Source organism: Drosophila eugracilis, unplaced genomic scaffold (genome assembly GCF_018153835.1).
Source record: "Drosophila eugracilis isolate 14026-0451.02 unplaced genomic scaffold, ASM1815383v1 contig_1317, whole genome shotgun sequence".
NCBI lineage: Eukaryota > Metazoa > Arthropoda > Insecta > Diptera > Drosophilidae > Drosophila > Drosophila eugracilis.
In genome coordinates, this window is record NW_024572115.1 from 176,307 (window position 1) to 199,743 (window position 23,437).

Consider the following 23,437-nt stretch of genomic DNA (forward strand, 5'->3'; position numbering starts at 1 on the left):
ATTTTTTGGAGTTAAAGTTAAACTTTTAAAGTTTGTGGAAAAGTGGATTGCTAACCTGTTTTAATTTTCATTTCTAATTTTGTCAAATATATCGGTACTGTACATTGCATTTCAAAATCGTTACTTAGGAAACAGAGTATCCTCCCTCGAGAAGGATGTGATGGCCATTCACGAAACTGGACTTGCTGCTCAACAGATAACCGGTGGCATCCACAACCTCCTGGACTTCGCAGAAACGATTTAGTGGAATGTGGGCCAAGAGCGGTCCACTCTTGGCTGGATCTGACCAATTATCGGCACCCATTTTGGTCAGCACCACGGTGGGATTGACGGAGTTCACACGGATCTTTCGAGGTCCCAGCTCCAAAGCCAGCGATTTGGTCAGAGAGTCGAGAGCAGCCTTGGTGGCACTATAGGCAGTATGTCCGCCAAAGGAACGTGACGAGGCTATCGAGGACACGTTGACAATGGAGGCTCCGTCTTTGAGACGGGGCAACAGGGATTGGGTGACATTGAATACGGCCTTGATGTTCACATCGAAGTGGCTAAAAATGAATTTATAAGATTAAATTAGGATTTCAATATTCTCAAGAATAAGTTAATAACTAGAGAAAGAGTTAATAATGTAAGCTAGGTAAAATCTATAAAATTAGGTTTGTCAGCTTGGAGGTCACTTGAAGTGGGTTTCCAAATGCCCTTTCTTATAATCGAATCGTGATAATTGTTATCATTGTATATAAATTCCGGTGATCATGATCTTCTGAAAAGCAGCCGAACTTTTCTATGATAACAGCTCAGAAATGATTAAAGATCAGCGAAAAATGTCTTTAAACAAATGTCTATTATATTAACATTAAGATATTTTCTTATTAATGTATGTATGTAGACATTTGTTTTTCTTTTTTATAATAAAAAAAAACGAGGAGTTAAAAATGTTTGATGGTAATAAAAGAATTATAAATGAGATAAGATAAATGATATTGTTGTGGATATTTTTGAATAACCAACTCAAATGGTAAGTTTAAATGAGAATATTAGTACATATTTAAAATTTACATTTTTGAAAACTAATCATTCTGATAGATAAGAGATAAACAAAGATAATACATCATAAAGGATTGATAAGACTTGTCCTAATGGTCAAAAATTTGTTATAAACTAAGAACTATCCTATATTTTGGCTGTAACTTTTTAATACAACTTTCTTACGTATCGAAATCCTGTTCGGTGAGCTCCTCGAAAGGCTTGATGACGGCGACGCCGGCATTGTTAACCAGTCCATCTAGTGGAGGCACATTAGCCAGACCATCGCGGACCGCCTGCCAACCGCTGAGATCCAATTGGAGAGGCTTGATGTGCACCGAATCGAAGGCCACTAGTTCCTTGAGCTGATCCGGCTTTCTGGCCACCGCAATGACCGTGGCTCCCGCTGAGGCTAACTGCTTGACCAATGCCTGACCAATTCCGGCTCCAGCTCCGGTCACCAAGATTACTTTGCCTGCGAGATCAGTCCACATGATAATACAGCTAGGCTACTGTTTATATTTATAAATTTTCCCTGCCGTTGAAAGTTCCGTTCCGAGTGCTATGCGATCTCAGGTAGAACTAAACTCGCAGTAGTGTTTACGCCTTATCGGGAACATAAATCGCCGGTCAGAGCTTTCTTCGGAGAATATAGAGCAGGCGGAGCTTTCGCTCTCTTCGCTAGGGCGTTAAAGGTCATTTCTTGATCGCAGATTTGCAGCAGATCTCCCATGGGGGGTGTCAGTGGGGTGGGGCTCCAGGTTTAGAGGCCCCCTAAAACTGATAAACGATCGGTTATAAATAGAGCCAACGATAAGCCCAAGATTCCGGATTCGAAAGCGATCCGATACTCCTCCAAGCTGAACCTGTTCCTTAATTAATTGGAGCATTCATTATCAAGTCTAAGATCGTGACTAGGAAATATTTATATTCAAATTAAAATCATAATAAGAACAGCTTTTTCAACTTTTAAAAACTTTTCCAAGAAATTTAAGAAATATGTACGTATAGTTCTAAAGGTTGATTAAATGGCTTCAATGTATATGTACATATTATTTAAAAAAAAAAAAGTATACATTTTAAATAGGTTTACATCATTTTTTAAATTGTTAAACTTTTAGGGGAATTGCAGTGAAACTACAAAGCCTTATTTCTCCTTTTAAGGTTAACTAAACTTTTTGAAACCAATTTAACTGTTTATGTGACCAAAAACTAATATATATTAAGATATTCCTTTATATATTAAAAAAAAAGTATGGATATTTCAATCATTGCTTAATAAAACGTCTACAAAATTAAAAAAAAATCTTGTAAGTTAATGAAAAACACATTTTCGAATACCAGTGTAAACATCTGAAAATGTGTGAGTGGGAACGGGTATAGCACCCCCATGAAAAGGTCTATCGGTTTGCTTAGTTATCGATAACTGCGTCCAGTCAAACAAAACAAATTGTATATTAATTTTAGAATTAAATGAATTTCTGAATAAATAAATCTAAAGAAATGGCGCAAACGGAATCCCCAGGTAGGTCTTAAGTTAATAAAAAATTACAAGATTAATTTAAGTGTTTATAATCACCATTTAGCAGCCAAGCGCATGAAGTTGGAGAAGAAGCCGGCGACAGTCGAGGAGGATGGTAAATATTGGTGGACGGTTCTGATAAAATGGCTTATAAGACAATAATTTGCTTTACCATTGATAGAGACGCCCTCCGTGTTCAATCCAAAGTACCGAGTGTGTCCCTACTTGGATACCATCAACCGGAACCTGCTAGACTTCGATTTCGAGAAGCTGTGCTCCATCTCCTTGACAAGAATCAATGTTTATGCGTGTCTGGTGTGCGGAAAGTACTTCCAGGGCCGTGGCACCAACACCCACGCCTATACGCATTCCGTGGGCGAGGCACATCATGTGTTTCTCAATCTGCATACGCTGAGATTCTATTGCCTGCCGGATAACTACGAGATCATCGACTCCTCGCTGGACGACATCAAGTACGTGTTGAATCCAACTTTTACACGCCAGGAGATCAGCAAATTGGATCAGCTACAGCCAAAACATTCTCGAACGGTGGATGGAGTTTTATATTTACCAGGCGTTGTGGGTCTGAACAATATTAAGGCCAATGACTACTGCAATGTTGTGCTGCATGCCCTCTCCCATGTCGGTCCTCTTAGGGACTACTTTCTGCGGGAGCAAAGCTATGCGCATGTCAAACGGCCACCTGGTGACTCCATGTTTACGCTGGTTCAACGTTTCGGAGAGCTAATGCGTAAGATGTGGAATCCACGCAACTTTAAGGCTCATGTATCGCCCCACGAAATGCTCCAAGCGGTGGTGTTGTGGTCCAGCAAACGATTCCAGATCACAGAACAGGGCGATCCTATTGACTTTCTGTCTTGGTTCCTCAATACTCTGCATCGAGCCCTCAAGGGCAACAAGCAGCCCAATTCTTCAATACTGTACAAGATCTTTCTGGGTGAGATGCAGATCTATACGCGTAAAATACCTCCTGTTGAGCTGGACGATACGGCCAAAGCGCAACTGCTGGCCACCGAGGAATACAAGGACCAGGTCGAGCACACCAATTTTATTTACCTCACCTGCGATCTGCCACCGCCACCGCTGTTTACCGATGAGTTCCGTGAGAATATCATACCGCAGGTTAATCTCTATCAGCTGCTGGGCAAGTTTAATGGCAGCGCCGAGAAGGAGTACAAGACGTACAAGGACAACTTTATGAAACGTTTCGAGATCACCCGTCTGCCGCAGTTTATCATTTTGTACATCAAGCGTTTTACCAAGAACACCTTCTTCCTGGAAAAGAATCCCACCATTGTCAACTTCCCCATCAAGTGAGTGTCTTGATATTTACCTCAGTTTATCCTGACAACTGTTCACTACTACTCTTTTAACTTTTAGGAACGTGGACTTCGGCGACATTCTGGGCATGCGGCAGCGCGACAAGGATGTAAAGGACACGAAATACAATCTAGTGGCCAATATTGTGCACGACGGTGATCCCAAGAAGGGCACTTATCGCGCCCATATCCTGCACAAGGCCAACGGCCAGTGGTACGAGATGCAGGACCTGCATGTCACCGAAATCCTTCCACAGATGATCACGCTCACCGAGTCCTACATACAAATCTACGAGCGCTGTTCGGACTCCTCATGATCCTCCTGACTTGTAGTTACTTTTAGCTGTATTTCGATAAACAAACTCCATGATCATGATCCAAAAGTAATATATGCTGTAGTCGAATGTAGCGACTATAACTGGCCCTTATATAGGAGAATTTTGTATGTTTTTTTAATTGTCTGATGCAAAATGTTGAAAAATGTAAAAATTCAAAAAATAAGGGATTAACTATCAAATTGTTTTAACTAGTATTTGTTGAGCCCCAGCTTTTGGTTTATGTTTAAGTTGCAAGCCTCAGCATCAGCTGTGGCCCGAAAAAGGCAGAGATGCGCATGCGTTTTGCCCACTCCATGACCAAGTGGGCAGATTGGGGCCAAGACCAGCAAAAAATCGATGGCATCGCCAGTCGTTGGGCGTCAGAGTGGTCGGAAGCATGTCAGAGCAGCCGGAGAACAACAGCTACGAGCAGGAGTGCCAGCGGGCAGAGCTGCTGGGTCTCCAGCCGCCGGATCCTCAAGAATTCGAACGTAAACGCCAGGCAAGATTGGAGCACGAGTTGGCTGAACAGGAGGCTGCCGAGGCGGTGGTATGTAGTGGCATTTAACCACTCGAATTCCACACTGAATCTGAATTACGCAGCTGCTGGAGCAACAAGACGAAGGCTTAGGCAATGTGGGTGGTAAGCTGGGCGAGCTCAATAGCATCCTGTCCAGTACACAGCAAAAGCTCAATCGATTCAAGCAAACAGCATGTGGCAGTTTGACAAATATATTCGCTCGTGGCAATTCTGGATCTGTGGATCTGTCAGCGGGTATGGGTGGATCGTCATCGATGGTTAGCCAGGAAGAGCGACCTCCTGTCCAGGATCAACCTTTGGCCAAGCCACCACCCACGGCCGCCGAAGTAAGCGCTGCCAAGGCTGCCAAGCAGAAGCGAATGGACTCGCAGCTTGACAAGTTGGATGCGCTGATTAACCAGGCGGACAATGCCCAGATAGCCATGAGTGAACAGACCCAGCAGATGCGTCGCATGGCCAAGTGAAGTGACTTACCCTTTTGGTTGGATTCAAGGTGATGTTATGTTGCCTTTCTATGGCCCAAAAAATATATTACTTGTTAGTTTTTTGCATGAAATAAATATATTTATGAATGATTCCAACTTCTCTTTACTCTTCAGGTGATCCTCGTCACCTGAATCTGGCCAGCCTTCAGTCCTCTTCTTTGTTTGGATGAACACATGAGTTTCGCTTAAAACTAAACACAAGTTGAGATTACCCAAAGCGTCTTCAATCACATTTATCGAGTGTGCAGACAGTGCGTGTCATGACTGTCTGTAGTACCGTCTTTAAGTCCCGGCGCGCACTGATCCTCCTCCTTACATTCATCCTGTTTGACTTTATACATTATAAATAGGTAATTTATAGTTTATAGTTTACATCAGAAAGTTTTCAAAAATATACCCTTTTTCGTTGTCATATTTTGTATGTTTAAAACTGAATTAAGGATGTTTGACAATAATAGTTTTCGTTGATATATCTGAGTAGTTAACGTTTTTCTTTAAATAATTCTTGTTTTGAGTACATTTTTTTTTTTTTTTTTTTTTAACATTTTTAAAGTTTTTTTAAAAACAAATTTGAACATAAAGATATATTCTTCATAAATATTATAATTATTTTTTTTTAAAACAAATTTAAACATAAAGATATAGTTTTCATAAATATTATAATTATTATTTTTTTTTTTCGATTTTTTTGGTAAGTCACATTTTGGAAAACTTTTTCTTCAGTTCTTTGGAAATATATTAATATTGAATATTTTTAATATTTCACGTTTGCTTTGAATATTTAGCTCTATTCAGATTCTTTCTTGTATTTTTACTAAATTATAAATTATAGGGAACGTCAAAGTGTAAACAGAAGCAATAAATATTTTTTGATTACATGCGCAGTTCGTTACGGAGCTGTAAGGCTAATACTTAGTATTCCTAGACCTTGGCCTTACAGTCAACGGTACCTACTGCCTTTGTGCTAGCATAAGGAAGCATTGTCCACCACTTAGAAATTGTTTATCCAGCTAATACTTGTTGCAAAACGTTTGTTAATCTATATCAAAATATATACGAAACGATCGAGTCAAGTAATAAAATCAAAAATTGTTCTCCACAACTACAAAAATTCTTTAAAACCGATCAATTCCGTTTCTTTAAAATTGGAAAGTTCGATTAAAAAAATGATTAAAAGTTTTTAAATAAATGGAATTGATTTTAAAAGATTGGTTTAAAAAGAAAAAAAAAAGGAAACCAAAAGCAATGGTTTAGGGATCTTTCTACTTACAAGCTAAACTGGGGTGTATAAATAAGACTGAGGTTTTACTTATCCTCCTCCGAGGAGGACGATGAGGATGTGGACATCTTGACGGAAGAGCGCGGTGGAGTGGGGCAGCGCTTGAGTAGAGTTCGGTTTCCCAGCCAGTGAATTCCTGTGTCCTCAGAAGCGGTATCCGTCTCTGAGTACAAGTCATCGCTATCGCTGGCAAGGCCTCCCTTATCCGTCTCATAGGGGTCCCCATCATCTCCCCGCTTGACATCCACGCCATCAGGCTGCTCTTCGTTCTCATAGAAGAAGTATGATAGCTCCAGCTTTTCCTCCTTGGAATTAAAGCGCCATTCGTGGGGAATCAAAAGACCATTAAAATGAAGTCGCTTAACCAGCGCCTGAAACATATCCGGCGAGATATCCATCTGGGGCAGAGTCTGCTGGGCTTGCCACTTTTCCAGAAGCGGAGGTTTTCCTTCAAAAAAGTCGTAGTACACTTTGCAGGCGCGTTGACAGCACAACCGATCCGAATCAGGATGGATGCGACGCAACACCCGCAACTCTGGCTCCACGACGTGCAGGAACACGTAATGTTTCTTTCGGTTGGGCAGCGAGGTGACCAGCACCGCGCGACTGGTAGTCAAACATAGCTGGGGCAGCGGCTGTGGCCACAGCGAGTGGATAAGACGCTTGACCAGCTGTGACAGCGTGGAGCTCTTGAAAAAATGGCGTTTTGGATAATTAACCCCAGCTCCGGAGGGCAACCAACGCACTGCATCTGCCCAAAGACGAGCGGCGGCGCCATTGAACATGGTCAGGCCCAAGAAACGCATGCAGCGCTTGCAGTACACGTGATCCTCGCGATGGACGAAGGGTGCACTTTCTCCATTAAAGTTTATGATCACATAGTTGAGGCCATAAAAGAGATCCGTTTCGGCGGGCACCAAGCTAATTGGTGCGGACGTACCTGCTGGTCCATGATTATGACAAAAGAACTCACTGGGATCCACCACGCAACTGGGAAATTCCCTAAGCCTGCGATAACTCTTAGCCTCCACCAATTCTGCCCGGCAGTTGCGGCAATTAATGCTTATGGCCTCGTTCTCCTGGAAGTTAAGAAGTATCGGTGCCAGCGGCACTTCTACTGCGCCAGCATCTATTTTATCCAGATCAATCTGGTTGTAGTTGAAGCGGAAGCTAATGTTGTGGCAAGTGATGAGGAAATTGCCTAGACCCTTAATGTCCATGCCGAATTGGTCGTAGGAGATGAGCAGCATCTCTTCAAAGTCCGCGCTGTCGCTATCCGATGAACTCGTATCATACTTTTGCTCCCGCTTGTCTCTTTCACAGATATAAACATTGTGGTTCCGGATGACTACGCGCGTCACGTGGGTTTTGTTGAGCTCTTGATCGAATTGCAGGAAGGCCACGCCGCTGCACAAATTGGGACGCAGTTCGATGCACAGCTCGGTGATGGTCATTTTATCCTCGCTTTTCCAAAGAAAAAAGCTCTAGAAGATTGGGCGAAAGCCAGAAATCGTTGCGAATTTATCAAAGCGTCAACACAATGTGACCGTTCGAAGCAGGCCCTAAAAATACCAAAGATTCATTATCGTTTGGTTTGAAACTTTGCTAATTGTAATTTTAGACACGCACCTTAACCTTATCTTTAGCCATGGGTAATTTTAGGGTTTGTTGTCAAACAAAACATGGTCTGCCTGCACTCAACACTGAAGCAAAAGAGTCGAAGATGCGATGGGTAAAAACAAAGCCCCGTGTAAAAGTGTCCGAAAACCGTGCGTAGCATCAAACAAATCGTAACTCGGCCAGAAAATCCAAGAGCCGTTGTTTTGGGGGTCGCGTGTGCAGTGCCGTTTTAATTGTCGGTAATCGCAAAACCCACCAAAAAATTAAGGATTTTTTCGAAAAAACGTTCGCCTTAAACGCATTTTGTTCACTTACACACAACCACACATATACACGCGCGAATGCGAACACACACACGCACAGTCGCAGACAAACACAACGCGCAGCGCATATACACACACAAAGAAGAGAAGGCAGTGAAAATCGACAAGCGCACGCATGCACATACACACACACACACATACAGTGACGAACACGCAGGCGAAAAAGTGTTGATATATATCCAATATATTGATGTTGTGTGCACCGTTGTTGTTGCTGCTACTGCTGTGTGAGTGAGAGTGAGCGAGAGAAGGAGAGTTAGTGCGCGCAGGATAAAGCGAAGATGTGCCACAAAGCAAAGGAGTGAAAAAATAATTAACGGCAAAGAGAGTGCAAGGCGAAGAGCGGATAAAAGAGAAGCAGCAACAACAGTAATAATAATACAAACAACAACATTAACAACGACTAGGGGTCCCCTACAACTACAACTACAAATTGGCCCTCTCATTTTGGCAGTCGCATAGCCCATCTCGCTCTCTCTTTCGTTGGGGGATACGAAAAAGTTCACATGCAACAACAACGACAACAAACAATAGCAGTCGCAGTCGACGCGGGCAGAGGCAGAGGCAGCGACATAGACCGCGGCGCACTGAACGTATTTTGTACATATAAACAAAAATAGTTTTTAAACTCCCCGAAATCTAAATCTAAATCTAAAGTTAAAACTTAAAAACCTAAAGCCCTAAGCATAAATCTACAGTAAATAAGTTAATTAAAAAATTGAGCAAATCAAGCAGAGTGTGGAGAGGGGAAGACCGTTAGAAAGGGGAGAAAGCAAAGAGAAAGAGACACATAGAGAGAGAAAAGAGAACGCTCAAAAGAAATTCGCCTTTTACACGATTTTAAATTGAGCGTTTGGCAGAGATCCATTATACATCCATCCAAAAAAGAAAGAGAGAGAAAGAGATACAGAGGAGAGGAGCAAAAACAAACAAACGGGGGAGCAGCTGAAGAACAAGAAGAAGAAGAAGCAGCAGCAGGAGCAACTGTAAACACACACAATCTCAGCCTCACGCTGGCGAATCGCAACGGCAGCAACAACAACAGAGGAGGAGGAGGCGGCGACGCTGCTGGGGGCGGGGCAGCTGTGCCCGCCGCTGCCCGCAACAATAACAACGGTGGAGGAGGCGCAGGTGGAGGCGGTAACAACAACAATGGAGGAGGCGGAGGAGCGGCTGCAGTCGGCGCTGGCGCCGAAGGGGCAGCAGCAGCAGGAGGAGCTGGCGGTGCAGCAGGAGCTGGAGCTGGCAGAGACGGCGCGGCAGCAGGAGCGGCAGCCAACGAATGGAATCCGGAGGAAATGGACCGCTTTAGCTTCGACGATTCAATCCGCTTCGAAGAGGACTCATTGTGCAGCTGGAGCTCTGAACCGGAATCGCTGTGCAACAACTGGCGCGGTTGGAAGAAGCCCGCTGCGGGCAGCGGTGCTGGCAGCGGCGGCCTAAACGGTATGGGTGGCATGGCGGTAGCTGGCGGCTCAGGAGCATATTCGTTCGGTGGAGCAGGTGCCTCCGGTTCATGTACACCGGGCGGCAGTGGAACGGCCATGGCAAATACATCCACCTGCGACAGATATTTTGGTGAGTACTATAACTATATAGGTAATTATTTGAGTTTTCTATGAAGTGTGGCAAGAATTTCAGGATTTATATTAGGATACACAATATTGAGTATTCCATATTTTTGATTTTCAAAGCCTCTAATTTGTACGTCTCTGATTCCTCCTCGATATTAATTCAAAGAAGGCCTCTTCAAATTTTTAAAATACTTCTGCTTCCTTTGTTGTTGACATATTTATTATATACCCAAAGTGTTTGCATTGCTTTTTATAAAGTATCTTTAGTTCTTTTTCAAACTCAATAGTTCTAAAAAGTTAATATTTACTTTAACTTGGTCACATTTCCCTTTTTTCTTGTTTTCAATGCAAAATTGTGTAAGCAACAGACGATCTGGCAACACTGCGCTGTGTGCAATTATACGCGTGACCTTTTCGCTGTTGGTAAATTCTGTAAAATTGGCTTAAGCACAAGAACAAGCAGGCAGTAATTGTTGTTGCTCTTGTCTGCAATTGTCTTTTCCGTTTCCCCGCCCTTCCCCGAAGTCATCTGCTTATCGCTAAAGTCAAAATCACGACTTTTAGTTGCCAACGTTTTATTTTTATTCGTTTTTTTTTCTGTTTCCTTTTTCTACCTTTCGGTTGCGTCTCCTTTGTCTTTTTGTGGCATTGTTTTTCAGCCTGCTAAAAGACGTTTTTACACGTTTTTCGGTATCCTGTGCGCTGTCGCAGCAGTATTATCATCATGTAATATCTAGATATCTGGCTGCGACTGCGCAGTTCGTCCTCATTGCTGTTTTTCCTTCCACTCGTCTTCATCGTCTTTTGCTTACCTACTGCATTCGTTGTTCTTCTTTGTTTGAACGAGCATTATTTCAGTTTGGGGAGAGCAAAGGACTTAAGTTGGAATGGGGCAGCTAAGGACTAAAGAGAGCGGGAAGGGAGATAGGGATCTTTGCGGTTCCTTCACTAGCCAGGGTTGCCAGGCAGGTTGATAATCATGCTAACACTAGTTTTATTGGCGTTGGTTGGTGGTAATATTGAGTAATAACAGTTAAAGGCTAGTGTTGATTCGTTGAATTATTTATTGACGAAATCGATTCTTTTCACAGACCTACAGTATAGCATCCGGAATGGTATAAGCGTAATATGTACTCTTAAAGATTGTTCCATTTTAAAGTATAGCTTTAATGGGTCAAATTATGGCCCCTTTTTGGCGGGGAAATAGCTGAAGTGTTAGCCCTGCGGCTAGGAGTGTGTGCGCAAAGGCAAAGCCAGCTGCATTTTCATGCTCGAAAGACATAATAACCGCAACAAAAAACTATATAGCCTCAAAACGATGTCGCTGCTGCCAGCTGAACGAAGCTGACGTCGACATCGACGTCGATGCTGAGGCGTCTAGAAGAAGAGCCTCGCTTTGTTGTGTCAAAGAACCTTTTCAAGGATACCACCACAACCTGCCCAAGGGGATGTAATAAAAATAAAGACGACGACGACGACAACACGGACGGGAGTCCATTATTCCCTTCACACCTTGCTGCTTCTCGGACTGCGATTGCTATTGCTGTGGATACCCAGATGTTTTAGTTGTTCTGATAGGTGGCCGGAAACGCACTGATTTGATCATGAATTGTCAATTCTATGAAAAGATATCTTATGGATTTTTGTCTGATCATTTATGACAATTAGTTAAGGTCTTAAATATTTTGGAAGGAGTTTTACGAATCCTTTCATTTGTAAAATAAGATCATCGTTACTTTCTTGTCACATTCAACAGTCTTAAGGCAATCTTGCAATCTTATTTGTAAACCAAATTTACTTACTTATACCTATTAAAGTGAAAGCCTGATTTCTTTGTTCTTACAGTTTTAAAACTTAAAAAGATATTGCTTTAGATTTGAAATATCATATTAAGAAGTTCATATTTGAATATAGAGTTTGGTGACCCCAATCCTACTCTATTTAGTATCATAATTCTTGCCTTGGGACCCCCGGGAGTTGCACCATAGGAACACCCCAGATGAACTGGGTACGTCGAGTGGGTCCCGCATGAGCATAGAACGTTGAACGTCGATGCGATGCGATGCAATGACCCCGAATAAAGCGAAACCGTGGAATGGTCACGCTGCAGTGCTGACAATGCAACTCCGTGTCCGTGAGAGGTGTGCACTGTGGCTAGTGGGTGTGTGTGTACGTTTCTGTGTGCGTGCCTTGAGTGGCCGGCGTTGCCACATGTCATCATCTAATTAGTGGGTCGAGGCTCGTCGGACGGTGTCAATTTCAAAACTGAAACTGAAACAGCGACCAGCTGTGTCTGAAGCCACGAACTCTACAATATATATTTCACTTTTTTTTCCGCCATGCATATCAGTTTCATGCACTTCCGCAGCCCAAAACAATTGCACCAACATATGTGCAACACACACACACACACACGTTTATATGCATGTGCAAAAATGCTTGTTGGCACTTTGACCCCTTTTTTGTTGTTGGCATTTTAGTTTTTGCATCAGTTCATTTTGTTTTTGAACGAGCTTTTTGTGCCGAACAACCTGAATTTGTCGTTGGAAACATAGCGGACAAAGTACAAAGTACAAAATATGAGGGCAAAAACATAATTTTCAGCATATTATCATTTACAAAAGTCTAAAGAGTCAAAGGAATATATGGTTTCTTTATTACCTTATGAAGTTGACAAAAAATACAGGCTTGGAAAATGTTTATAACTCAATTCTGAAACCAATTACTTAGTAACTCTTTCAAAGACTTGTTAAGTTACCACAGACATGTGTTAAGTGGAACTTTGTTGGGAGGAAAAAGCGATCCAAATAGCATAATTGGGTTAACCAAACTAGAAGTAATTGAAAAGTTAGTTAGGTATATTTTAAAAACGGTTCATGTTCTTTACAACTTCAATAGGAGTTAAAGGGTAATGGTGATAACCGGTATGACGAATGCTTTCGCTATAGTTCGCCACTTCAGCACCTCTCTTGCTTAACTTTGATGAGCTCGTTCAGTAATAATACAAATAACTGGAGCATGAGTCTTTGTGTTATATATAGAGTCTCCTGATTTTTTGTATTATTATTATTGTTGCATGTTTTGTTAGTGCGATGCATGGAAATGAAAAACAAATTAAAGTGCAAACAAAAACTCCAAAAGGGAATGCAAGAGCAAGCCCAGTTCAATCGAAGAGGAAACCAGTTTGAAGGGGAAGCTATAGCCTTGAATCCGCTAAAAAGAAAAAATGAAGAGAAAAAAAACATGAATATATACACGAATCAGTTATTAAACCTTCTTCAATCAAATCAATCTGACTTATGCGGCCATTCGGAATCGGCTAAGCCCCTTTAGCCGAAGGCTCAGCCGACAATTCATCTGATAAATGCATTTAATTGTCTCTCTTTGTCCTCGTCAGTCAAATGGAATTAAAATAACTCAAGCTTACAAAGAGTTCGGAAGTGACGATGACCAATCATGTAATTGTTTTCTTACTTAAATTTTATCTTAATAAAAAGAAAACAAAAGAAAATGTTTAAAGTTTTTGAGAGATTTATGCTCAAATTAGTCTAAAATGTATATTAACATCCTCAATCAACTTACAAGATAACTTACTGTACATAAAACTAATTAAATTACATCTTGGTAATTCAATTTAAAGCAATTTGTCAGTTTAATCAAGCAGACGTTACTACTATCTTAACCGCCACTGTTGCTGTGTGTATGCATAAAGGACAGGCATGAGCAATAAGTTAGCGCTTGCGGAAAATGACTTTGAATAAAATGGTGCCAAAGTGTCTGAAAATTAAGCGACGACAGAGCAAGACAGCGGGCGGTAGTAGGGTAAGACGGACTGAGGGTAAAGCACGAAGAATGGGAGCGGGCAAACGAGCCGACGAACGAGCAAAAGAAAACAAACAAACAAACAAAACAATGAGCTCTGTCGTTCAGTGTTGACGCTTTAGCTTTTTTTATGTTGAGTATCTAAGTATCTACTGAACTTTTGCAGATACATTGATTTTATTGATTACTTTGTGGAAAGATAAAAATAATAAATAAATCATTTAGTGAAAACTCTAAACTAAAATCATGCAAAATAAACATTGATTTTAAATTTAAAAGATCTTCAAGATAGCGTAAAATTCACAGATAGAATATCTTTTACTGGAATTTTTTCATACACTAACTAAACAAACTATAAGGAAAGTTAATGCTTAATTAATTGAAAAAGTTTGTGCAAGTATGCACATGTACTAGTATAAACCTACCCTGTCATTAAGAATTCAGCAAATGGAATCCTTAGCTTCGGGTCGATAACCCATTAGTTGACTCATCCTGGCCTGGCCAGGTTGATCGATTGTAATTGAAAGTGAAATCTGTGAGATCTGGCTATGTGCTTCTCCTGTTCGAATATTTAATTTGCGTGGGCGAACTTGAACCTTCTGTTTTTTCTTCTTCTTAGTGGCTGCATCATCAGCAACATCATATATATACACCATATATACATATATACCATACAATAACAAAGCTTGCTGTTCTTTGTTTTGCTTTGGGGTCTTATTTGTCTGTTTGTTCGTTTGCTTGCTTGTTTGTTTGTCTTTTGTGTTTTGCGTTGTTCGTTGTGCGTTTTTAAAGGCAATGGGAACAAGACCTTTAAAATGCAGGTCCCCCTTTCCACTGCCATTTGTTTATTTGCATGCCAATTCAATGGTTTTATGTTTATCTACAACTCAATTGCGTTGCAAAAGATAATGACATTCGCAGTTTACGCAGGGTAAAAAACTGCGTGTCCAAGATTCGAATACTTTTCCCACGCCAACAACATCACACAAACTTAAATAAACTATACAGTTTGTTTATTTAATTATGTTTAATAGAGGGTATCAAATTACTGACCGACCGGAAGGCGGAATAAAGCATTCTTGATTAGAGTTTCAATTGATTCCACTGTTTTGCATGGCAGCGGCAATCCTGTCTAGAATTCTTCCTATACGGTGACTAACTTAAATATTGGCACAGTTGATAGGTCTAGCTTTTGCACAGGTTTTGTATGGTTTAAATTAAGTTTTAGCTTAAATACTTTGGGGATCCATCTTTGGATAGGATTATATTGGAGATCCAGTAGATGCAACAGATCCATGAATATGCTTATCATAACTTTACAATGATATGATTACCAACTTGACATAATTGCATTGAATATTGTTAGCTTAATTAATTTACATGGTCAACCTGGTGTGGTTGTGCTAAATTCGATGTGTGGAGGAAGTATATGACCCTTAGAAGTACCTCGCTATTTGACCTCTCATTCGCTGGTCATTGGCCGTTCGGTTCAGTGGAAAAAGTTCTTTAATTAATAAAAATGCCCCGACATGTGTGTATATGTATTGTATGTATGTATATTGGTGTCTGTGAGCCACATCCATGTGGCTTTTCCTCGCTTTGTTTGTGCTTAATTATGGTAGTAGAAATATGGAATTAGTCATTTGGCAGCTTCTCTAATTAATAAATATTTTCATTGTTTTTCCTTTGTGTTGGAGTTTTCAATTGGCTCTACCCTCGGGGTTATAGTTTCACTGCTTAAATTTTGATCGTTCTAATCAAATTTTTGATAAGTTTTTAAGAAAAGAGTTTAATAAAATAATGATCTCTGACTTTGAGATATAATCCCAAAATTAAGAAGACTCTTGAAGAAGAAGACTCTCTTTAAAAACCTAATACCAATGATTAAAGATAATTAGCACCCCCCTCCACTCAATTTAAGATGTTCTCTATATTATGTTTATTTTCTTTCTTTTTCCAGAAGTATCGACATTGGCCGAACTGGCAGCCCGTTGTGTTGCCTCCTATATACCATTCGAACTGGTGGAGCACGTCTATCCACCAGTGCCGGAGCAGCTACAGCTGCGCATTGCGTTCTGGAGCTTTCCGGATAACGAGGAGGACATCCGATTGTATTCCTGCCTGGCCAATAGCTCGGCGGATGAGTTTAATCGCGGTGAACTCTTGTTTCGATTGCGAGCTGTCAAGGATCCTTTGCAAATAGGTAAGCCCTACTAAAAGTAAACTTTAGTGGGATTACTAATTACTAACTAAATCTTATTTTTAGGATTTCATTTGTCGGCCAGTGTGGTTAGTCAATCGCCGCGTGCCACCTTCAATGTGGCCGTAACCTTTGACCGTCGACGCATATCCTCTTGCAATTGCACCTGCACCTCATCAGCCTACTGGTGCTCCCACGTAGTCGCCGTTTGTCTACATCGCATTCATTGCGTAAGTATGCCAGGGCTTAAAGGATTTATTAACCGCGTAATTCTGTTAATTGCTCTAAATATAACCACAAACAAATTTGTTTGAAAAGGAGCTCTTGGGATTATCTAAAGAACGCAGTTTCTGTTTCTGAATAGCTAACGTTAACGAGCTATTTATGGTATGGCAATCGGCTTAATTTTCATTTCATTTTTGGCTTTTATAAAATGACAAGGCATAGACTAATATCCTTGTAATTTAAATACGTAAATAATAACGTTTTTATCATCTTTTTGCAGCCCCAGGAAGTATGTTTGCGTGCTCCGGTATCCGAATCGCTGACCCGCCTGCAACGCGACCAGCTGCAAAAGTTCGCCCAGTATCTGATTAGCGAGCTGCCTCAGCAGATCCTGCCGACGGCCCAGCGGCTCCTGGATGAGCTGCTCAGTGCCCAGCCAACGGTGATCAATACGGTGTGCGGTGCACCCGATCCCACGGCTGGTGCCTCGATCAATGACCAGACCAGCTGGTATCTGGACGAGAAAACGCTGCATAATAACATTAAAAGGATTCTCATAAAGTTCTGTTTGCCCGCCCCGATAGTGTTTAGGTAAGAGTTTCTAAATATATTTTTTTTTTATCCTTGATACTTATTAATGATTATGCCTTTACAGTGATGTTAACTATCTGACGAATTCGGCTCCCCCAGCGGCGGCCGAGTGGACATCTCTGCTCCGACCTTTACGAGGTCGTGAACCGGAGGGTATGTGGAATCTGCTATCGATTGTACGCGAAATGTACAGGCGCTGTGACCGGAACGCAGTGCGTCTATTGGAGATTATCACAGAGGAATGTTTGTACTGCGATCAGATACTAATCTGGTGGTTCCAGACGAAGCTAGCGTTGATGATGGGCTCCCATGGTCATTCAGGCGGTAAGCACTCGAACACACACTCCAATTCCACGGCTCTGCAGCATGCCTGTAGTTCGCTGTGCGATGAGATTGTGGCCCTATGGCGATTGGCAGCGCTTAATCCCGGCCTGGCGCCGGACGAGCGGGATATGCTGCATGCCCAGTTCACGGCCTGGCATCTGAAGATACTCGATCGTGTGGTCAAGAGTAGAATGATGCCGTCGTCGTATACCAACAAGCACCAGCAGAACTCAAGATCGGAGACGGAACTGTTTATCGGTTTTAAGCCGGCCATCGAGGCGTGCTATCTGGACTGGGAGGGTTATCCCATTCCGGGTGTAACGCACACCCACGACACGAATCCCATCTACTACTCACCGTTCACCTGCTTCAAGCACACGGATCTCAAGGGTGAATCCAATAATCCCGGCCAGCTGAATGCTACCCAGGCACTGATGACGAACAACAAGCACTACAATTACTTTAGTGCTTCCAGCGATCATGGTTTGCACGCCGGTGCCTTCAAGCAGAGATTGGACCGACCCTTCCGGGAGTCGCGATTCTATTCAAATCCATCTGCTCTGGAGGTCTCAGCAGCACTGGCGAGCGTAGGATCAGGAAGGTTTTCCACTGGATTGGGTTCTGTTGGCGTCGGTGGATCTGGTACAGGTGGTGTTGCTCAAATAAGTGGAGGAGTGAACAACTCCGTTGGAGCATCGGCCGCCGAAGTGAATCCCGCACAGCAAATGCCTAGTGGCTCAGCAGGCGTCAGTGCCTCAGTGGCTAACGCTAAGGTAGTGGTGTCAGCTGATGGCAATCGTTCGAGTGCCAGCAGTGAGGGATTCTGTGAGAATGATGATTTCGGTGGCGACACCAGCAGCAGTCACAACTACTGCCCACCTGGACAAGCCGTTGTCCCTGGCCAGAAGTCCGCACTGACGGAATCGGATTCACAGAGCAGCTTTGATGCCGTGTCACAGCAGAGCAAGGATGACCCACCAGTCGGTGGAGTAGGTGTTGTGGCGGGCGTAGAACAAGCCCTATCAACATCAGACACTTCGTCGGCCTCCTCGGCATCGTCATCTGCTTCTACAGCTTCGGGTAGCTCGAATAGTTCCACCTCCTCTATGCTGATGGCTGGACAGGAGGCAACCGTTGAAGTTGGAGGTGCTGTACAGCAAACACCTCGTCGCCTAAGCAAAGATGAATCGTTTAGCAGCAGTAGCGATGAGTTCAACCAAGGAGCAGTAGGTGGATCAGCAAGTGGTGGAGTGAGCGGAGCCGGTGTCAGTAGATCAGTTCCAGGAGAAGTAGCTGGAGGAGCGGGAACAACAGCTGGAGGAGATCTCACTCCAGTGCCCAGTACTTCAGCTGCTGCTCGGGCTGCCTTGGCCGCCAACTCCGCGGTGCCTGCGATGCCCAGTGCACCTCATCTTGCAACCAGCGCAGCAGGTGGATTAGGAGCACTAGGCCTGGGTGCTTCAGCGGACCAGCATTGCAGCTCATCCGCGCAGGCAGCTCGAGCTCTGGCAGCTGCAGTGGCCGCCTCTAGTGACAAGCCGCAAGTCTTTTCCAATGTTCGACCCACAGAGGACGTTTGGGATATTCTGCTAGCAAGAGCTGAGGGATTACATGCCCATGGACACGGCAGTGAGGCCTGTATTCTGGCCGTGCGGCTAGCCGAGCAGATGCTGGCAAGTCCTCCCAATTTGCTCTTGGAACTGCCACCCGCACCCAAGAGAAAGGGCAAGAAGCAGAACGTGAATCCAATCTCGCATCAACTGACAGTTGTGGCCTCCGCTACGCTGTCCAAGTGTGCTTTCCTCTGCACAGTTCTGTCGGAGAATTCGGAACACTACCACATCGGTTTTCGGATATGTTTGTTCGCCTTGGAGATGCCACGACCGCCGGCAAGCACTAAACCACTGGAGGTTAAGCTGGCCAACCAGGAGGCGGACATACTGGCACTGCTTAAGCGCCTACCTCTGGGATCTGCGGAGTTGCAGGTGATCCGAGAGCGAGCTGAGCAACTGCGCAGTGGAACCTTCAAGACGCGAGGGGAGGCTTTGCTGCCGATTAACCTGGCCACGTTTATCTTCGATGCCCTAGTTACCCTTAGCCCGGCAAGTAGTTCTACGATTGGCTCTGGAGTGTCTTCTAGCGTTGGAGGAGGTAAATCTATGGTAAACCCTAATACCCGATTGCTACTCTACAAGCACAGCAGCGATGAGACTCTCGGATTCGACGCTGCAGTAGCAGCACTGGGATTGAAGGCTAATGTCTCGGAAGCAGAGCATCCGTTGCTTTGTGAAGGAACCAGACGACAGCGCGGAGATCTAGCTCTGACATTGCTTTCCCACTACAAGGATGAACCGCGCAAGATAGCCAAGATAATGGAGAAGCTGCTGGACAGGGACATACACACGCTTTTGAATGCCCCATTCCTGCCCGCTTACTATTCAAGTAATCCTCCAGTTAGGACGCCAAGTAACCAGCCAACTCGCAGGGAAGAACACGACTATGGAGGTGGCTCTGGTTGCGCCTCCTCCAACTGCAATCCGGTAGCCAATCTATGTGAACTCCTGCCAGTGGATTATGGCAGTGTCGGAGGTAATAGTCGGCCACACAGCTCGACGAGTGCCGAACTAGAGTTGAGTATGTGCGCTCTAAGCATGGCCAGCAGTGGCAGCCAGTCGGGTGGTGGCCAAGGCATGGTGCCCACACCGAATGCAGCTGGAGCTACGGGAACACCCACTTCTAGCAGCACTACGGCCAGTGGGAGCCAGAATCCCAACGGAAATCCCAGTGGCAGCGGTGGAGGAGGAAACGGTGGAGGTGGCAATGCCGGAGGCGGTGGTGGTAGCTCGAGTAGCAGCCGAAGCAAGGAAAGTCGCTACAAGGGAAAGAGGGCATACCCTTCGATACCCAATCAGCCATCGGAAGCAAGTGCTCACTTTATGTTTGAGCTGGCCAAGAATGTGCTGACCAAGGCTGGCGGCAGTAGTTCCACATCTCTCTTCACTTTGGCTAGAACCAGCCAGAATCATCACATACCGCATCGCGCCCTGCAGATGTGCGCCTTCCAACTGGGCCTGTATGCCTTGGGTCTTCATAACTGTGTTAGTCCCAATTGGCTATCGAGGACGTACTCGTCGCACGTCTCATGGATCTTGGGACAAGCGATGGAGATAGGAGCACCGGCGATTAGTTTTCTAATTGACACTTGGGAGGCGCATCTCACACCGCCCGAAGCGGCTGGCATGGCGGATCGTGCGTCACGTGGATGGGATAGCAACATGGTTTATCCGGCAGCAGAACTGGCCCTGTCCGTTTTGCCACATGCAGCTGCCCTCAATCCGAACGAGATCCAGCGAGCGATTCTGCAGTGCAAGGAGCAGAGTGATTTGATGCTGGAGCGGGCCTGTCTCACCGTTGAGACGGCAGCCAAGGGTGGTGGTGTCTATCCAGAGGTGCTATTCCAGGTGGCTCGCTATTGGTACGAGCTGTACATGAGGAACACGCCGAATAACAGTGAGCACGAGCCGCACGACGACACCATGGACCACTCCGCAGTAAGTTTGAGTGCACTGATCGAGTCCCAGCAACAGCACGAGCTCCAGCAGCAACAACAGGCTGTACAGCAGCAACAGGCGGTGCAACAGCAGCAGCAGCAGGTGGTCCAGCAACAGCAGGTGGTACAGCAACAACAGCAACTTGGCATGCCCAATCCAGGGGTGCCAGGTGGAGTGGGTCCGGGACCCGGACTCCCTGTAGCTGTTCCCCCGCCCGTTGTTGGTTCTGTGCAGAATCCACAGGCCCAGTTCCAGCAAGTGGGTGTCGCTTCATTGGCTCCCATTGGACTGACACCGTATCCCCCATATAGTTTCTTCTGTCAGGGATTGTACGCCCATCATCACAATCTTAGCTATCAGCCCGATCAAATACAGATGTACATTTCGGCTGGACCACCGCCGCCGCCACAGGCCTACGGTGGCTATCAGCAGGCGCCACCACAGCAGCCGCCCAATCCACAGCAACAGCAGCAGGTCGTGCAACAACAGGTGCAGCAGCAACAGCAGGTGGTGCAACAGCAGCAGCAGCAGGTCCAGATGGCTGGACAAGCCCCACCTGGTCATCCTGGACAGCAAGGTCATCCGGGTCAACCGCCATCTGGTTTCCAGCAGCAACCGCCGCCGGGAGCATTCCAGGGGATGCCACCGCAAGCCTACCAGGCGATGCAACCGGGTCCTCCGGGACCACCTATGGGCCCGCCACAGGGCTACTATGGCCCGCCACCACCTCCGCCACCAAACGGACCGCCCGGAGTAGGCGTGGGAGTGGGCGTAATGCCCATGCGCCAGCACCAGCACCAACATCCCGTGTATCCCTTCATGCAGCAGGCGCCGCCGCAGCCACAACAACAGCAACAGCCTCCGCCTTCGCAACCTCCCGTGCGTCAGCGGCAGCCACATCAGTTTACGTAAGTTATCATTGACTCGGTCTTGGAGCTTTGATTAATGAATGGTTCCTTTTCTTACAGACCCACCCAGCTGCGTTATCTGCTGGCCGCCTACAACGTGGGCATGCTGGCCATGGAAACGTTGGCGCGTCGTGTCCACGACGACCGGCCGCAGGCGAAATATGCCAGGAATCCACCGTACGGTGAGGATGTGAAATGGCTGCTTCGAATTAGCAAAAAATTGGGAACCCAGTATCTGCACCAGTTCTGCATCTGCGCGGTGAACTCGATTGTCAGTCCGTTCGTTTTGCACGACGTGGCCATCGAGTCTGCCCACTATCTGGGCAGGAACAACCACCAGATGGTGATGCAACACTTGCGCTCTGCCCTGACACCGCTTGTCCAGAAGTGCCAGCAGATGTAAGTATTTAATATGGAGTTTCAACGAATGATCATTGACTAATGTGAGATATTTCCATTGTGATAGGTACATCCAGTGCATCCACCAGAAGCTGTACCATCTGACCCAGGGTGACTATGAGGAGTTTGCTAGCATTGTGGTGGCAGCACGTGCCGCCTTCCAGATTACGCCCGAAGGCAGTGCCCAATTCAAGGACTGGTTGCAGTCTATCAAGCGGTAAGAAAACATAAAATATGGGAGATGGCAAATACTTTAATTATCCCAAAATATAGATCAAAATCCTGCAAGAAAGAGCTGTGGACCCAAATCAATGCGGCTCTACAAAGCAACTCCAAATGACAAAGACTTGACTCCTGCAATCTGATGACGGCAGTAGCAACAGCAACATTGGCGACGGCGGCGGCGGCGGCGGCGACAGCAACAACGGTCACAGCAGAGTGCAAGTCAACAACGGCGGCAGGCGTTAGCAGCGGCAACAACAACAGCACTGGCAATCACAATAACATCGGTAGCAGCAGCAGCAGCAGCAGTACCACCAACAACAGCAACGGTGGCAACATTAGCGACTCTGTGAACGGACATAACCATCATCATCACCACCATCACCACAGGCATCATCATCTGCTGGAAACGCCGTCCAGCAGTTCTGCGGGATTAACAGCAGTAGCAGTAGCATCAGGAGGAGGAGGAGGAGTAGGAGGAGTTGGAGGAACAGGAACAGCAAATACAGTGGCAACAACACCAGGAGGCAATATGCCAGCAACAGCATCAGCGGCTACAACTACAACAGCAACAGCAGCAGCAGCAGCAGCAGCGGCAGCATCGGCAGCAGCTGGTGTTGTCGGCTACGAGCGATCGGAGCGAAGGCCACCACTTTTGGGAGCACAGCCGCCGCTGTCAGCGATTGGCAACAATAGCGGCCGATCGGCAGCAGCGATCGCTTATCACTCATTAATGCCGAACTACTATACCAGAGCACGGCAGTTGCATATGCATGGCCATGCCCGGGGTCATGCGCACCCACCGCAGCACGGGCATCCCCATCCATCCCAGCAGCAACCACAACCGCACCCGCATCCCCATCCGCATCCGCATCCACATCCCCATCAGTATCAACTGCAGTCGCTAAGCCACTACCATCAGCAACTTTAACAACGTGTCGCTGGCACTGCCCATGGGCACGAGTTTCCAGCGGCTGATGCGTCTTCTGCTCTTGCTACAACGTCATCGCTTTGGTGGCCGCAAGAATAAGATGGCAGCGACATCGGAAGACGAGGAGGAGGAGCAGCAGCTGCAACAGGAACAGCATCAGCATCCAGTGGAAATTGTGCCTGCCGGCGATGAGAGATCATCAATAGCCACTTGGCTCTGGCTTTGGCTGCTGGTGTTGCT

General features: G+C 45.2%; 6 protein-coding genes across 8 annotated transcripts; 4 read left to right on the top strand and 2 right to left on the bottom strand.

The window, feature by feature from the left end:
- Positions 1 to 31: 31 nt before the first annotated feature.
- On the bottom strand, positions 32 to 1,617 carry LOC108106048 (L-xylulose reductase). Its single transcript, XM_017212902.2, has 2 exons — positions 1,210 to 1,617; positions 32 to 545 (listed from the first exon to the last, which is right to left on the bottom strand). Exons 1-2 carry the CDS (start codon positions 1,515 to 1,517, stop codon positions 125 to 127), a joined length of 729 nt encoding a protein of 242 aa, XP_017068391.1. The 5' UTR covers positions 1,518 to 1,617; the 3' UTR covers positions 32 to 124.
- Positions 1,618 to 2,426: 809 nt separating this feature from the next.
- On the top strand, positions 2,427 to 4,386 carry LOC108106047 (U4/U6.U5 tri-snRNP-associated protein 2). Of its 2 annotated transcripts, none has more exons than XM_017212901.1 (4): positions 2,427 to 2,548; positions 2,613 to 2,660; positions 2,727 to 3,879; positions 3,947 to 4,386. In XM_017212901.1, the coding sequence occupies exons 1-4, from the start codon at positions 2,527 to 2,529 to the stop codon at positions 4,200 to 4,202; spliced, it is 1,479 nt and encodes a 492-aa protein (XP_017068390.1). In that variant the 5' UTR covers positions 2,427 to 2,526; the 3' UTR covers positions 4,203 to 4,386. The 2 variants fall into 2 exon arrangements, with proteins under 2 accessions (XP_017068390.1, XP_017068389.1); XM_017212900.1 differs by having other exon boundaries at positions 2,428 to 2,548; positions 2,610 to 2,660.
- A 54-nt stretch (positions 4,387 to 4,440) lies between these two features.
- On the top strand, positions 4,441 to 5,799 carry LOC108106031 (the record flags this gene model as incomplete). Its single annotated transcript, XM_017212878.2, has 3 exons — positions 4,441 to 4,752; positions 4,806 to 5,236; positions 5,343 to 5,799. Coding segments are annotated over 2 exons (714 nt in total), but the record flags the coding sequence as incomplete, so codon positions are not given.
- A 189-nt stretch (positions 5,800 to 5,988) lies between these two features.
- Positions 5,989 to 8,069, bottom strand: LOC108106040. The gene has a single exon (XM_017212891.1). The coding sequence runs from the start codon at positions 7,959 to 7,961 to the stop codon at positions 6,534 to 6,536; it is 1,428 nt and encodes a 475-aa protein (XP_017068380.1). The 5' UTR covers positions 7,962 to 8,069; the 3' UTR covers positions 5,989 to 6,533.
- A 113-nt stretch (positions 8,070 to 8,182) lies between these two features.
- On the top strand, positions 8,183 to 22,497 carry LOC108106039 (zinc finger SWIM domain-containing protein 8 homolog). 2 transcript variants are annotated; one of them, XM_017212889.2, is made up of 8 exons: positions 8,183 to 10,028; positions 15,807 to 16,049; positions 16,113 to 16,276; positions 16,552 to 16,862; positions 16,927 to 21,645; positions 21,706 to 22,044; positions 22,112 to 22,261; positions 22,318 to 22,497. In XM_017212889.2, exons 1-8 carry the CDS (start codon positions 9,749 to 9,751, stop codon positions 22,382 to 22,384), a joined length of 6,273 nt encoding a protein of 2,090 aa, XP_017068378.1. In that variant the 5' UTR covers positions 8,183 to 9,748; the 3' UTR covers positions 22,385 to 22,497. The 2 variants fall into 2 exon arrangements, with proteins under 2 accessions (XP_017068378.1, XP_017068379.1); XM_017212890.2 differs by having other exon boundaries at positions 15,810 to 16,049.
- Positions 22,409 to 23,174, top strand: LOC121530319 (protein bunched, class 2/F/G isoform-like). The gene is made up of 2 exons (XM_041819236.1): positions 22,409 to 22,738; positions 23,022 to 23,174. The coding sequence occupies exons 1-2, from the start codon at positions 22,409 to 22,411 to the stop codon at positions 23,172 to 23,174; spliced, it is 483 nt and encodes a 160-aa protein (XP_041675170.1).
- The last annotated feature ends 263 nt before the right edge of the window (positions 23,175 to 23,437 follow it).